The 16,763-nt window shown below is 38.4% G+C and overlaps 2 protein-coding genes across 6 annotated transcripts in view; both read right to left on the bottom strand.

Moving 5' to 3' along the window:
• Positions 1 to 7,435, bottom strand: part of fam13b (family with sequence similarity 13 member B) — a 60,049-nt gene extending 52,614 nt beyond the window's left edge. For 2 of the 5 annotated variants that reach the window (XM_044126730.1, XM_044126734.1), the window contains exon 1: positions 7,190 to 7,435. The gene's annotated coding sequence lies outside the window, so the exon portion shown is untranslated. Of the gene's footprint in view, positions 1 to 2,396; positions 2,417 to 7,189 lie in introns of those variants that run through there. The other 3 variants (XM_044126735.1, XM_044126736.1, XM_044126731.1) reach the window with 3 other exon arrangements.
• Positions 7,436 to 9,768: 2,333 nt separating this feature from the next.
• cxcl14 (chemokine (C-X-C motif) ligand 14) lies at positions 9,769 to 15,142 on the bottom strand. Its single transcript, XM_044126756.1, has 4 exons — positions 14,852 to 15,142; positions 13,415 to 13,520; positions 11,383 to 11,496; positions 9,769 to 10,793 (listed from the first exon to the last, which is right to left on the bottom strand). The coding sequence occupies exons 1-4, from the start codon at positions 14,913 to 14,915 to the stop codon at positions 10,778 to 10,780; spliced, it is 300 nt and encodes a 99-aa protein (XP_043982691.1). The 5' UTR covers positions 14,916 to 15,142; the 3' UTR covers positions 9,769 to 10,777.
• Between the last annotated feature and the right edge of the window lie 1,621 nt (positions 15,143 to 16,763).

Below are 16,763 nucleotides of genomic sequence, written 5' to 3'. Positions count from 1 at the left end.
TGATATGGTGACCGGATGTTAATGAGGCCATGAAGCTTCAAACTGTTTCTCCACTAGAGACCAAGAACCCTGAGCATCAGCAACACTTCTGGTGTCTCTCATCTCTCCCAGATGGACCGTCTGGTTGCAGAGAAACAAGATCAGTTCTCCATTAGTCCTTATCCTGAGGTCAAATGTTTGTTTTTGTGGAGCATCTGTATCTTATTTTGAAGGGACATGTAGACGTTACCATAGCGACCAGAGTCAGAGCGTTAGGGCAGCAGAGAGACGAGATGACAGGAGTAGAGCTGAGAGTTTTAGGTCTGGTTCACAGGATTTAAGGATTGTGGGCCGATTCTCCAAACCTCTGTGACCACAGAGCCATAAAAGTCCAACAGGTTCTGGTCGGTTCCTGAGTCCAGACACACGGCTGGAGCAACACACCACACAAGAACCGGTTCCACTCAGAACATCCTGGTTCCTGAAGAAAATCCAGTAAAACCAGTAAATTGTGAATTTAGAATAGTCAAACAGGATGACGATGTAGAAGCAGTAGTGATAGTTTGTGGCTCATTTTAAGCGATAAAAGACGTAAAACAAAAAGTCGTTTGATAAAAGACGGCGGGAGCAGCCGCTCTGTCTGCTGCTCTATGATTTGAAGGTGAGTTATGTTTTTTAACTGAATAAACATAACCACATATATTACACATATATAAAAATGACCTTTTCATGTAATAATAAACATTTACACATATCACCTCCGATGGACTCTCTGCTGCCATGTCAACTGTTTGGGATCCCCTCCGTTCTTACATCACCGCACTTTCTGATTGGCTACCTGTCATATTCAACAGGCTGCGTTTCGCTCACAGTCAGGAAAAACCCCACAGGCTGCAATAATCGGGCAAAGACAATGTTGCATATTCTGATTTTAGGTCGGGCATATTTCCCTCCCCCAGTTGGAGTTATTTAGATCATCATGTTCTCAAATTTATTATGAAAGAATAAAGAATGAAAATAGAAAATAGTGCAGAAGTCTGTGATGAATAGTAATAGTTGCAGTCCTGATAGAACCAGGCTAGCTCCGAGTTAAAACTGTGGAGGAGCTGACCAAGCAGCATTCCTGCAGGAAGTGGGACTCAAAACAGAAAACATCAAAATGTGGCCGAACAATGACTCTGGAATAAGGAAACACTGAAGCCAGAGCGGAGAGCTTCAGCTGAACAGAAAAACTCTACAGTCTGTGTCTTTGTTGCTGTAAACAATGGACGAAAACAAGCTGTGAAGCAGACGGAGCAGCAAGCAAACCATGACGCTGTAGTTTCATCGTCTCACAGGACGACAGGAAGCCGTTTAGTCGCCGTCATTAACACACACACACACACACACACATGTTTGCGCAGCTATCTTTGCAGGGACTTTCCATTGACTTCCATTAATTTCTACAGAATAAAACCTTACCCTTATCCTAACCAAAACACAATTCACACCTTAGTCCTAAATCTGACCCGACCCAAAAACAGCGTTTCCCCTTGTTGGGACTGGGCTTCGGTCCCAACAAGTGGCAGTGGGTCCCCACAACGTGGTATATGTCAGGAAGATGATCCCCACAAGGTATTAGAGACAAACGCATGCACACACACACACACACGCACACACACACAGCCTCAGAATAAACACATCGGGCTCCATGTTTGCGGATTGTTTGAAACATTCCTCTAACTTTTCAGGACAAGGAGAGCCAGAGTTGAGCCTCAGTAATTGATCTGAATACACAGCGACTCGGATCTAAACGTCTGCAGGATCTGAACCTTCGATCTGCTGCCAGAAAGCCGACTTAGCGGCTCGTTGGTCTGATCCCAGTTCAGCCTGATCCATTGGGTCGGGCTGGAATCAGTGTCAGCGCGGGCAACGAGGAAATCAGTCACCAGGAAGAAACAGCAGGCAGCTTTTACGCCGCGGTCAAACTATTTCAGTCACACAGAAACCCTTGTCCTGGGTCTAAAAATGAAAATACAGCACAACATGAGAGGAAATATTTCATAAATGGACTTTCCAAAAACAGTCGGAACAAAGCAACAATCTGAATGTTTCGGTCTAATTTATAAACATCCTCCTGCTATTCTGAAATCACTTAAAATGCAACAGAAATGTGGATTCCTGTGAGTGTTTTAGAGGAAACTGACAAATAATTACATTAAAAATAAGAAAAATCTTTCCAGCTACATAGCTTGCCAAAAATGACACGAATGATGCAGAATTTTTACTCAAATTGATGAGATAAAACCCAGTTTGTGATAAAATATAATTTTTTAATAAGGTAAAGCGGTATTAAACGACTCTAACTCATGAGTTTTAAAGGTAATTCATGTGACGTCTGTAACTGCAGACGCTGAGCGCCTTAAACGCGTTCTCACCCCAGATTACTCAATCCAGCCATCTGCTCAGGAACGCAAGCCATCAGATGAAACTCACACCAAAACGTAGAGAGGATCCAGATGCTGCATCCAAACCTGTTCCCACTGTAAAACAGAAAAAAGCTGCTGTTTCATAGAAACATCTCCTCATCTGAAAGGTTTAAAGCTTCATGGTTTTAAAGCCAGCAGCTCTCCTGCTACAGAACATCCTTCAGTTATCAAGCCGAACATATCAACAGAAACTCTGATGATGTTTGCAAACCCAGAGATGTTCTTAGATTTGGAAACTTTAGTTTTAGTTCCAAGAAATCATCAATATCAATTAGAAACATTTGAGATGTTTTGCAATAAACTGCTGTGGAAAAAATACTTTGAGATTATTCTAATATGGTTACTTACACTCTGTTACAAAAGTGACTAGTGACAAATCTAGCAACTTTTCTTTTTTTTTAAGCGAATAGTAAAAAAAATCCAATAATCTAGCAACTTTTCTTTTTTAATAAAAGCAAGTAGTAGAAAATCAAACTTGTTTTTTTAAAAAGTGAAAATATCAAAAAATTTCTTTGAACAAAAAAGTGACTAGCAACAAATCTAGCAACTTTTTAAAGCTACTAGGAAGACAAAGGAGGCGACGTTTTAAACAGCGACTAGCGGCAGGTTTTCTCCTCCATCTGGACCCATCAGTGACTCTTGTCCAAAACCGTTTTATTTGAGGAAAACTAAAAAACTAAGAGGTTTGCTCCCAAAACATGAACTTCAGATAATTATTCATGTCTTCCTCTAAATAAGACGATTGTTATTCATGTTTAGGATGAATTATTAAAACAAGCTCTCAGCCGCCTTAAATCCTGATGTTAATGTTTATGGTCATAAATGCTCCAGCCAGTCCCTTTAAAACTGAGTAAATAAAGCTACTTACTTCTACTGAAGGCTCAGATCAGTAACCGCTCGCGGTCTCAAGGACCAAATAAAAATGTCCCAGACAGAATGAGATTCCTTTGGTTCATCGCTGCCTTGCGTCTCCAAAAGCTCACTTTCAGGGGAGGAAAAGGACATTTAAACCCTTCTCTAATATGTACAGGTAAAAATGTCCGAATGTGAGTAAAAGAAGAGTATTTTCTCCTCCAGTGGAAGCCTGCGTTATATCAACAGCCTGACAGCCCATCTCCATTTACACAATCCCTGGCCCGGTCAGCGCCGCGCGGCGGGAAGCCGCCTGCGGATGGTTTTGGCAGGAATCTGGATTCCTACAGCTTCTTTCTCAGTATCAAAATATCTCCATCTTTACTGTGGTTCCCATCAGTGGATTTCCATGCGTGGATGATTTTTAAAAGATTTCTGGGTAATAAATGTACATTAGGTGTGTAATCCTAGATCCATGTTTAACACCTAAAGACAAATGATGCTTTATGGGGATAAAAATGAAGTTACAAAGTTATTTTAGGTCCCGGGCCCAATGTAGCAGGCAGGGATTAAATGTGGTGACTTCCTGTTTATGGGTTAGCTTGAGGCTAAATCAACCACAGATTGACCAACCAACTGTTGAGAACGGCCGGCCGGCCGGCAGCTGTGGGATTACTGCGCCGCTGCAGTTTTCCTTCCACATAAAAGCCGTTTCTCATCTTACACATCTTATCTCACATGGTGGGTGGCTGCAGCGCTTCCCCACTGTGGCTTTCTGCATACGTGAGATTGTTCACATAAAGGCCAGCAAGTTCGACTTAGACACACTCAGAGTGTGAAGGTCAGTCGCTCTAATGGCGCCGCATTTCATGTGTTACAATGCTATCGAACACAAACACCAGCGGCTTCCTGTACGCTTTTACTGAGCTTTAAATTAAAGACATTTAGGCTTTTATTTAATAGAAACGCTTAAACTGGAAGTAAAAAAAAAAGATTTTCCAAATCTGATACAAGATTTATATTTCTGATCAAACATGGAGTTGAAATAATATTTAAACCACTTTATTCTGTTTATATTTGAACTTCAGTTTCCAACCTTTAGAAAAACAGACGAGTGAATTTTAAAGGTTGATGGAAGTGAAATTCCTTTACAAAAGTCTAAATTTAACAACTTTGATTTTGGTTATTTTATACAAGTTAGAATTTATAAAACTAATAATTATTTTACAGGACTCATTAAATATTCATCTGTGAGTTACATAAGACGCGTCGGTGAATTCTTCTGGAAATGTTACATGAGCATAAGAAGAAATCATTACAATGCTCATATTACGCTTCTAATAATTTCTTCTTATGCTCATGTTCAGGGTTCCTCTACATGGAAAGAAAAAGAAGAAGGAAGGAAAAAGAGAGAAAAAAGGAAGAAAAAAAGAGGAAGAAAAGAAAAAAAAGATGAATAAAGACAAAAAAGAAAAGAGAAAACAAAGAAAAAACAGACAGAAAAAATGAGAAAAGAGAAATCAATGAGGGGAAGAAAGAAAATAAAAATATAAAGAAATAAACAAAGAAAGAAAGAAAAAGTTCACATCATTAAAACAACAAAGATCAGCTCCAACATTTATGGTTCAGTTTACAGCTCTGATTAGATAAAAAGATCATTTCATCTAAAGCGCTGTTAACTTTGTCTTCAAGAAAACTAATTATTTACAGCCACAGTTAGTCTGGATATCTTTACTGGAGCAACACAGAAACTCTTCTGCTGATGTTTTTCCATTTTTCAGCCATTATTTTCCTTCTCCTGAAATGATCGACTGGCATCAACTTTTCATTTTCTAACCGTCGGATGGATTTAGATCCAGATGAAACACATTCAGTTGGTCCGTTCTTCTGCTGGCGCACCAATAAAATGTGTTGGATGATAAATCATCCCAGAAGTTATCACAATAAACAATAATATTGTTCTTTTAAGACCATTTTAAGTCTGTGTAAACAAAAAAGCACCAGATTGAAGAGTTTTATCATCCAGATTTTGGTAGAAAGAGACAAAAGACCAAAAAGATCAACATTGCAAATGAAAATTATTGAGTTTGTTTGAATTTATTGGGCCATTAACTGAATTTCCACAATCGATTCTGGCTTTTAAGGTCTTAATTTTAGCATTAGCACAATTAGCATTAAGTAGCACCAACAGAGCCCAGTCTCTGCGTGTATTCCCTACAAAATACAAACCTCACTTTGACTCAAAACATTCAGAAGTTTTAAACTCCAGGATGTTCCATGAGTCTTGAGTACTTTGACGTTCTCCGTTAATCATTCCTGGTTTTCTGTATCCTGAATGAACCAGACGCGTCTCTGCAGGCCTCAACATGTCCTGACATGTTGCTTACTTCATCAATATGTGGCTTTCCACTGAAATCTCATTAACTGCAATTAATTAATTACAGTAATTAACTTGATAAAAGTTTTAACTGGGTCCCACCACTATCTGGAGGACATATTTTACAAGAACAAATCAGACCATTTGGATTAATATAATGTATATTACAATCAGTGATTTTAACCAACAAAAAGGCAAAACAAGTATCAAGGCAATCTAAACTTTCAGTCACGTGGGCCAAGATTGTTGAGTCAAAATGAGTCGGAAGGATAAAAATAAAATCAAGTAAATAAAGTATTCAGAGTTTTGTTTTTCTTCAAAATGGATATTATAGATCCAGAACTTTCACAATAATTAGAGCCATAGTAGATTTAAAAAGAGTAGTACATTTCTGCCAAAAACTCAAAAGAAGAAATTACTCTCAGAAATTCACCAGAAAAAAGTCACATTTTAACTCTGAAATTTCCCAGTTTTTTATAGAAAATTTCTCAGATTAAGTTAAAAAAAATTCAGTTTTCTGGTGGAAATTTACTACTTAATATACATACAGATATAAACACACTATTGTCCTAATGCACCGCACTTTGAACACCCCTGTCCGATGGCTTCCTCCCACAGTCCAATCTCTCCGAAGATAATCCTTATGTGTGTTTTTTAATAATACAGGATTTTTTAATCATTTAAGTTATTCCGTCAATTCAATCCGTGTGTTATAAAATGTTAACATCACTAGAAGAAATGCGGTTTTAAAAACAAACAGATAAAACTATAGAAATAATTCAGTGGAGGCGTGTAAAGTGTCTGTGTGGCATTAAAAAGCAGAATCTAAACGTTTCACCTCCAGCGGAGCCACTCGGAACCAGAACATTCCAGCGCAGACAGAGAAACATCCGTTCAGGAAGCATCTACAGCGGAGATGAAGCTCTCCAGAAACGGAACAGAAAACGAAACCAGCAGCTAGTTGCTGCACATACCAGTTTAAATATGATATTTCAAGAAGATTATTACTCAGCATTTTAACACAACCAAACACCTGAGCAAAGACAGGTGATTCTGACCTGCCCTCTGCATCTTCCTCTAATTAAGACACAACAGTTCAGCGGAGAAGATCCCACAAAATACCGATAATAACTCTGAATATGTGACGCTCAGAGCCTCCTGTTGTTCTGGTCATGATTTCATGTTGTTCTCTTTATTTTCTCTTCCTGTTAGCTTCGAGGAGTCACAGATGTGACAGAACTGCCTCTCTGCTGCTGCTAGCCGCTAGCGGTTAGCTCCCAGTCAACACAAATAAACGATAGGAACTGTTTAAAACTCAAGAGTCTTTCGGTGTCAGAATTTAAACTGAAGAACAAACACAGCTGGAAAAATATTAAAAACATGCAAGAACGTTTTACATATCAAGAAAAAATGGTTTAAGACAGTTAGCCTAGCCTGCTAACACCAGTTAGCGTCTGAGATGCTGAGAAGCAGAAGAAGAGCAGTTAGCAGGGAAGCTAATCGGGTTTCTTACCAGGTCAAAACAAACAGCACCGCGGAGCAACACGCATCAATTTCCGCGGTTCTTTATGTGGCTGGCGTCCGAACAGACGGAGACTTCGACGGGATCAAAGCAGACGACGAAGAAATGTCGTCGAGAACATCGCAAAAAAGGCTCGAAATTACAGCGGTTCCTGGTTTTCCTTTTTCTGCTCGGACTGGCTGAGATGCCCGTTTGCAAGTCGATGCCTAGAGAGACTCGCCTCCTCTCGCACACACCCTCCGGGGCCGAACCTGCCAAATACTGACCCCGCCCCTCTCACTGGGAGCACGGCGGGAGGCGGCTGCCAAATAATGACCCCGCCTTTGGAGACACCCCCAGACAGATCATATTTTAATATTTTCATCTACAACTATTTTATCGGTGTTTTATTCAAGTGCAGTAATCTCTCATAATTCTTCAGAATAGAATAGAATAGATTTGGGGTCAAAGGTCAATCTAATGAGCTGCTGCCTACAGTTACACATCAGAACTGTCCAAACTGAGCCATCCCAAGGTTTTTAGGGGCCCTTACCAGGTTTTAATTTGGGGCCCCTCATACCAACATGACAACACCAGATGCTTTATCATTCCTAAGTGTGTAACTATAATTAGCATCATTTGTAATTAATAATATCGGTGCTATTATTGCTGTTTATTTTAACATTACAGGAGTAGAAAACTGAAAAAAATATTTAGGTGTTGAAATACAGAGTGGTATTTAACTGTGTCATATTTTTTAATTATTTGAAAGTAACATTTGAGTCTTTTTTATTCCATGATAAACGTTTAACTGATTTAATTTTTAGATAATCCACAAATGTATTGCTTTGAAGAAAAAAATCCCTGCGCATTGGAGATCTAAATTACATAAAATTCATTATTATTGCAAAAATGCTCAAGAACAGTTTGAATGCAGTTTTTGTCGTTCTACTTTTATTGTACCAAACATTCAAATGGTGATTTCATTACAGTTCCTTACTATTTTCAGTCAAAATGTATGCAGAAAAATATGTGAATCACATTAATACTGTAAAAGCATGTTTTCATTATATAATGCAAACCCTCAGTATATGACACACTGATGCTTTGTGCTCATTTTTATATAAAAGTCACGAAATGTGGTTAATTACATAGGAAGATATTTATAACAGCACTTAAATTACACAATTAGTCATTTTCCAGGAGCTGTTTATGTTTTACACACACACAAATGTAATGCCTGCACATTTTACTGGTGTTATTTTATCCACTTATCTTTAATTCCCTTCAGAAATATTTCCCTGCTTGTTGGCACATTAATATTCCCAAGACAGAAAATGCCTAACAGAGCTCAGTTTTTCATCTCCGTCTTACTGTCCTCATTAGCAGACAGAGTTTGCACAGTTGCCATGGAGATTTCGAGTCAATGAATAATTAATATAACGAAAGTGACAGTCAGTCACAAGAAGCGCAGTAGAAATGGTGCCATATGCATATATGTGATGTGAAACATTTGATAATAATTAATGAGTGACACTGTTTATATTTATCTTTATTTTCTACGCAGTTTTTAGGTTCATGCATAGAGAATGTTTATACATGTTTCCCTATCGGTGTGAAACTTTAACTGGAATATTTAATGATCAGAAAACTGTTCTTCATGATGGTGAGGTTGGTGAATTTAGTAAAGTGCGCCACCTGCTGGAAATACTCTGGTACAGCACTGAAACGGCCTCATTCTACACAACTCCACTTCTTTTACCAGACTTTATGGTTTTATTATTAAAGATTGTAGATGTTTATTATTTACATATAAAACACTAATTACTGTTGCATGTTTGATTTATACAGAGAGAGTTTATAAAATAGGCACCACTTTACAATAATCATTAATTCATCTCTAAAACACTTTATAAATCATCAATAATTGTTTATTGTGCATTAATTAAGGATGAGGAGAAAAGCTACTGTTTTTTGCCAAATAGTGAGCCAAGTATGTTCACCTCTTGTTAAGCATTTAAGTCCCCCTTATAAGAATACTGTTGTTTTATTTCTCCTTCTCTCCTGTAATTAATGCATAATAAACAGCTATTAATGATTTACTAAGTAAATATGGATAACATGTCCTTGAACTATTTAATAGCCATCTATAAGGGGAGCCTTATTGTAAAGAAGTACCAAAAATATATATTGAAAGTGTTTATCAGCTAGTCTTCTAGTCAGAAAACAAAAAATGGGACTTTTTTCTGTTTTTCATAAAAGCTGAACAATGTGTTGCTAAAACCTGATTCTGCATAATCAATCAAAATGTTGCCATGTTCATGCAGCGCCTTGCAATTTTGCTTTATTCAGAGTTTAAACAGGACAGGCCAACATACAGTAGTGCATAACTGAAGAAAGGGAAATAATTAAACATTTTCCATTTTTATTTACAAAGACAAAATCTGAAATGTGTAAAATTATACTCACCTCCCTTTTACCCAGACTGTACTCTAATAAACTGAATATACATCCACACCACACTTTTCAGAAAATGATTCATTTTCTTCCACTACTTTGTGTTGGTTTATGACATTAAACTCCAGATAAAACACATGAAAGTCTGTGGCTTTAATGGAAGGGGCAACAATCCATGAAAAAACAAAATAATACAAACTCTCATCTAGATTTCATTTTAGATCGTAAAGATTTTATTTCACCTCTTCAATGATTTATAAGAATAATACAGACAGGATGAAGATTGAAGAAGAGGTTTTATCTGTGGTTAAAGGAACAAAACCAGTAGAGCGAAGCCTAACTGATGCTTTGAACAAATAGTTATAAAAATAGTATGAAATAATGCATCATTACACAAATCTTAAACTGACAGACGTATATAACAGGTATGATCGTATACTTTATATAAACACACCAGAATGGCACTAACATTGTTTCACCTACGACCTGCAGATTAAACCAGAGAATATTTTACAAACCAGATGGTGGAAAGTCTTGTGCTAGTTGGACACATGCACACACACACACATTTTCATTGACTTCCATTCATTTCTTAGTCCTAAATCTGACCCCTGACCCGAAAACAGCGTTTCCCCTTGTGGGGATCAGGCTTCGGTCCCCACAACGCGCAGTGGGTCCCCACAACGTGGTATGTGTCAGGAAAAGGTACCCCACAAGGTATTAGAAACAAACACACACACACACACTCTTCCAGAATGTCAGTATCTTTTCTAGAAAAAGAATCTAATTTATTTTATGACAGTGAAGAAACGTTTCTCCTCATGCTACATGTGTACATGTTCTTGGTTTCCGTGTTTCTTCAGAACCTGAACCGCCTCGCGTTGGTAGAATCCTAAGAGGTAAAATAACCGAGACGGTTCCTTAAATAAAACCTGACGAATGTCGCCGTGGAGGCCGGGAATGTGAGTAATGGAACTACCTGGACGGGAGACTAAAACAATCCCGTCAGATGATTTACAGACTACAGATGCAATTTTAATGTTCGCAACAGGTCTCTGGTCATTTCTTCACAGAACAGTTCTGGTTCTGTCCGGGTCTGGCTCTGTCTTAGTGGATCCCTGTTGTTCTGGAGAGACGGACAGCTTAGGCTTCGTAAACCCTGCAGAGGAAAGCAAAGAATGGTCAACAGGGGGCGCCGTTTGTAAAGTTACTGTCAAAACTAACAGCAATAATTTTGGTGTTATAAGAGAAAAAAATGGGGGTTTGGTTTTAGTCAGTCATATTTTCACCATGTAATTCATTCATTTATAAAATGCAGTTTCAAATTTAATACTTAGTAAGCTAAATATTTAGTTAATCAATTAAATGACAAAACAAAATATTTAACTAAATATACCAGCTCAGCAGTAAATATTTAGCTTGCTAACTAAATAAATCAGATTTCTTTTCAATTATTTTGTTTGTATTGATGAGAACCATTCAAATATTTTTCTTTCCCCTTATAGTTACAGACGTCTTTCAGAACAATAACTGATAAAAATGACAATCATTATGGCTGAAGCCTTTAAATATAATTGCGCAAGGATATTCACAGACATGTTGAATATTTATTAATTGCAAAACTATTGATTAGATTCTGTCCAATGAATATCCTCCATTTCTTATATGCATGTAAAATGACAAATTATTCCATTTGAAATGAAACTTTAGGACAGAAGTGAAAGCCTCCACTGCTGCTGCCTCGCTACCTGTGCTTGTCCTTCCAGATGCGGAACCATTTGACCAGGTTCTTGGTGCTCTGAAGGTTGGGGTGCAGGCAGTACTCCTGACCTTTGAACCGAGAGATGTTCTCCATGGTTACGCTGCAGGGAGGAAAGGGAAGGACAGAAACATGTCAGCCTCCTGAAGAGCAGTTGAATAAATACGGCGACGGATCAGGGCCAGGATTAGACATTAAACTATGAGAATCATGAATATTAAAAAAATTAAGGCATAATAGCAGAAAAAAAACACATGAAATTTGCAAAGAAAAAAACTGTTTTAATGAGAAAAAAGCTTCAGTATTTATTAAAATCTGACGTAATCAGCTCAGCTAGTCGGTGGAAATAGATTCTATCGATTGTTTCAAAGTCCTGGTAATAATTACAATTTGATGTTCATTTTTTTAAAAGATTCAATATTTCCTTATTTGTAAAATTTATTAAAAAAAGATGCTCAACATTCTCATTTTAATTTTCAAATATTTTTCAGGTAGGATCATAAAATTACAACTAAATATTACAACTTTATTCTTGTGACATTATGACTGTATTCCCACTATATTATGACTTTATTCACACTTTGACCTTATTTTGGTAATATTGCGACTTTATTCTTGTATTATTGTGATTTATTTCATATTATTCCAACTTTATTTCTGTAAAATTATGACTTTAATCTGGAATTATTATTCTTGTGATTAAATCATTTTCTTAGCCTCTCCGTTGTGAATTAATAACCTTTAATGAAAACAGAAACAGGAAGTGAATCTGCATTTCTTCCTGTTATTTAATGAAAATGTTTATGTGACAAATCCGTTGCAGAGAAAACCCGGGTTCAGCTGGAGTCCTGAGGCGTTCGCGGTACTTTGACCAGATTTCACACAGGAGCTGAAAACACCGTTTGAAAGCCATTGAAGCCGTTTGAATGGTTCCACTTGAGGACCACTTGACATGTTATTGCCCCAGATTTCTGAATATTCTTCAACATTCCCACAGTTAAAAGCGCCTCGTCTTCCAGCAGCATTATGGAGCTGACAGTTAAAATGTCACATGAGCTCAGTGAATGCAGCGGTGTGTCTGCAGGCGTCTAATCGGCGGTAATGACGCAGACAGTCGGCCTGCATGTGGTTTATTGAGTCCAACACAGACTGCAGGCCAGAGCCTGAATGCTAAATGACCGCAGGATAAAGGAGCTGGCTCTTAAAGTCAGAGATGCGTCTGCTGCCCCACGCTTTCAGTCCTCACTGAGGCTTGTTTTATCTGCAGAAACTCAGAGTGACAAGAAGAAAGGAGGGGGACGCGAAGGCTTCAAAACGGGAAGGAAACGGAGAAACCCAGGAATCAGGAGGAACAGGGACATTTGGAGTTTGGAGTGTGTGTTTGTGCTTTGGAGTCGCCACTCAGCATGCCAAGCTGAGCGCCGCGAGCCAAGCGCCCAGAGAGGAGAGACTCCCTCGTTTCTGTCCCTTTCATTCCTCCCGTAGCTTTCCAGAGCCGGAGGCTCGTTTTTCACCGGTTTAGTCACTTTCTGTTTTTATTCAGTTTCTCTGTTTTTAGTCGGTTTCTGTGTTTTTAGTCGGTTTCTCTGTTTTTAGTCGGTTTCTGTGTTTCTAGTCAGCTTTTCGTCGGGAGGTTCAGGCTCCGGTTGAACTTAATAACCGTCTGTTTGCTTCAGCTGTGCTTTAACTTGGGTTAATAGTTTGTAAAATCACAGTTTTACTCATAATTATATCTTTCAGTCCTAATATGAGAAAAAAATCACCATGTCTTTTATCAATGTGATCTTGAAAGACATTTTTTTTATATTTCTTTGCACATACAATGAAATATTAATCTGTTTTCTACAAAAAGAACAACAAAAACCAAACATTTTAAATATAGAATGTTTCTGGCCCCAGCTGCTTTCAGCTTATTCATTTTGGTCGTTATAGCACAAGGTGTGGACACCAGATGAAGGAGGCAGGGAGAAGAATAAGAAGAAAGAATGAAATAGTGTTAGTAAATTTACTAAATAACTCACAATATCATCTTCTCTTGGCAGAAGGGATGTTTGGGTTTCATCTCCAGCTTCTGCACATCCTTATATCTGATCTTTGGTCCTTTTCTGGTGCATCTGCACTTATAGGCTGAGGAGAAATGTAAGAAATGTCAGAACGAGTTCTGTTGTCTGCAAACACATTTAAACACAGAGACACGTTGACAGGAAAGGTAAAGTTTATAAACTGTTATTGCTTCAGTTCTGCATCCGTTCAGCAGGTTTCTATCTTTCTGTCTAAGACACATTGTGTTTCCGAGGCTCTGACCCAGATAACACGCTGATACTTATTGACACGTTTCTTGAGTAACTCCACATTCATCTTCCCTCCAGCTCCAGCTGCCCGCCGGTCACGGCTCTGCTGCCGGCAAAGAAAGAGCCGGAGAAAATTGGTTTTGCTGGGCTGTATATCTGGGATGACCCGGATAGTCCAAGGTTTCCCTTCATCCATCACCTGCTATCAGCGCCGACCTGCGGGCCGTTAAATCTGCCAGAAGCTGAGGCTGCAGAGCTGCACGCTCACACAGGACAATAAATGCCAGAAAACACACACAAGTTAATACTGACTGGAGAGAAGCGGGATGTTTCCATGGCTCTGGAGAAATACGGCAGGTTAACTTTGCTTTAAAAGCCCTGAGAGACGGCAGGCGGAAACAACAAAACCAACCAGAGTAAAAGGAACAGATATTAACTCCGACTCTGACTCAAATCATTCCTGTAAGCCGGGTAAGAATCTAAAAGGATTTTAGATTAATTTCATCCGACTTCTCAAAAAAATAATCTTAAAATGTTCTACAAATACCAGTAATACTAGATTAGCTGCAGAGATTAAGATATTTTTTAAATCTAACAGAGACATGCACCTTGATGTGATCAGGTCTGCCACGGTAACAAATGTTTCTGGATGATAAATTGTCTCAGAAGTTATTGCAATAAACAAAAATATTCCTCTATTGAAACCATTTTCAGGTCACACAATGCAAGAGACATTTTAAATATCCAACATAAATCAATAGAACAGAAACAACAAATAAAATGAATTATTTAGTCTCTATAAGCAAAATTAGCCTTCAAAAATATCTAGTTGAGACCAAAACAGCAGACTGAAGACTTTTATCATCCAGTGTTTGGTAGAAGGAGAAAAACGATAAATGGAAGTTATTGAGCTGGTTTTAATTTATTGTGGGATTAATTGATTATTGCTTATTGCCAGAGGCATAATCTGATCTGATTCCTGCATGCAGCAGGTGTTACTGAAGTCCGCTCAGAAACGCTGAACCTGATTCTGGATTCCGGTGAAGGCTGGAGTTTTCTCTAGATTTCCTTCCAGGAACACAGAGTCAAGTAAACAGAGCAGGAAACTGTTACATCACCACAGTTTGGGCGCCAAGCCGACATTTTTTCAATAAATGAAGGTTTTACCTTCTGCGCTCAGGAAGTGCAGGATGACCACCAGCAGCAGAAGCACCACTTTGCACCGATGCATGGCTTAAAATACTGTTTCTTTAAAAATGAAATTCCACAAACTGGATTCCTCGGCAGTCAGGAGAAAATGCGAACTGGACGGAGTGTTGGTGGCTGCAGATTAAGTCCACTTGAAGGGAAGGAAGGTTTATTTCTTGCCTGCTTGGAGTCGCTTTGAACTCCGTCTGTGCGTCCTGCGCGCTTTGGATGCGTCTCCAACTCTCCTGCCGCTCCGTCTGAGCCAGCTTTAAAAAGCTCCACGCTGCCTCTGCTCATTAATATGTACGGCCAGGCAGCGAATCAAGCACTTGTGGCTTGCGAGGAGAGGAGGTCTGAAACCGGGAGGGAGGGCGAGCAGAGCCGGGCTCAGATCATGAATGTTCTCTCTGCTGGCTGGAAAATAACCTAAAACCTCCGAATCAGAGGTTACTTATATACTTCCACATCCTGGGGTAAAGCTTTCATGACAGATTTAAGCAAATAAAGATGTCGAAGGATCCAGCTGCGTGCATATTGATAAAACTAGCAACACTTAAAATGTTACGGCTTTCTCTGGATTTTATTAGTATGGGCCGTTTGTAAAGTCACACAGTCAAACACAGGAATAATTTAGGTTATTTAGCATGTCATTTAAGGGAAAAAAGTCATATTTTCACCATACCGTTGATACATTTGTAAATGTCGCAGTTCCAAGACAAATATTTAGCTAGCAAGCTAAATACTTCATTAGCTAGCTAAATATTTATGTCCGAGCTAAATATTTAGGTCCTAGCTAAATATTTAGCTCAGAAAATATTTTATAAAGCAAATATTTACTCTGGAACTAAAACTAAATATCTAGCTAGCACGCTAGCCTGCGAACAAAAAATGTAGGGTTCTAGCTGAATGCTTTGTTAGCAAGCTAAATATCTAGATCCGAGCTAATCCGACGTCTAAACTAAAGTTGGATTTTAGCTTAGACACATTTTTTTGAGGAACATAAATACTAATACTGGAATTTAAGATAAAAATTTTGCAAGCAAGCTAGTCTGCTAAATTCCTTGATTGCAAAGAAAGCTATAATATTTTAACAGCTTTATAACAGGCAATTTTTCAATGCATAATAAATGGAAGAAATTGTGAAATATTTTGTTTAGTCTAAACATTCACAAACTCAATATTTGGCTTGAACATGAAATATATTGTTTACTGATGCTGTATAGAGCAACTAAAGTTGTATAAAATATTACTTCAGATCCCTCAAGCTACATTTCATTCCTAGAAAGCAGCTTGTTAAAAAGAAAATCTCCCACAAACGTCTCTGTGTGATGAAAAATGGCTGCCATGACTCGTGATGTAATGTTTGCAACTGCAGGCTTTCATGTTGCATCCAAAATAAATGCAGTCATTGTGTGAGGCGATGCCAAAAGGTTGAACATTTCTGTAAACGATAGCCCTGAGAAGGAGCGCTGACCCTCCCACCTGGGATCCCCGATCACAGGATTAAGCTGCAGCCATCAAAACTGCATCAGCAGGGATTTCTCTCTCTGTGTGTGTGTGTGTGTGTGTGTGTGTGTGTGTGCGCGCGTTCACCTACAGCCCTGAGCATCGGCCCAATCAGCTCCTGTCATCACCATGGCGTTCTGTCCCTGGATGAATGTGACTCTAGTGTGAAGCGCTTTGAGTGGTCAAAATGACTGGAAAAGCACTAAATAAGTTCAGTCCATTTAACATTTCCATTCTCCAGAGAAATTAATTAATTCATCTCCTTTCTTTCACTGATATCGACCTTTTCAAATTTCCAAACTTGGACAAAATGTTTTAGTTTTTTTTTCTGGTGTTGCATGATGGATTAAACTGTTTAATGTAAAACAGTTTATTGTTTTCATAT

Source organism: Gambusia affinis, linkage group LG09 (genome assembly GCF_019740435.1).
Source record: "Gambusia affinis linkage group LG09, SWU_Gaff_1.0, whole genome shotgun sequence".
Classification (NCBI taxonomy): Eukaryota; Metazoa; Chordata; class Actinopteri; order Cyprinodontiformes; family Poeciliidae; genus Gambusia; species Gambusia affinis.
The sequence above is the reverse complement of the archived record's forward strand: the minus strand, read 5'-3'. Positions and strand labels throughout refer to the sequence as shown.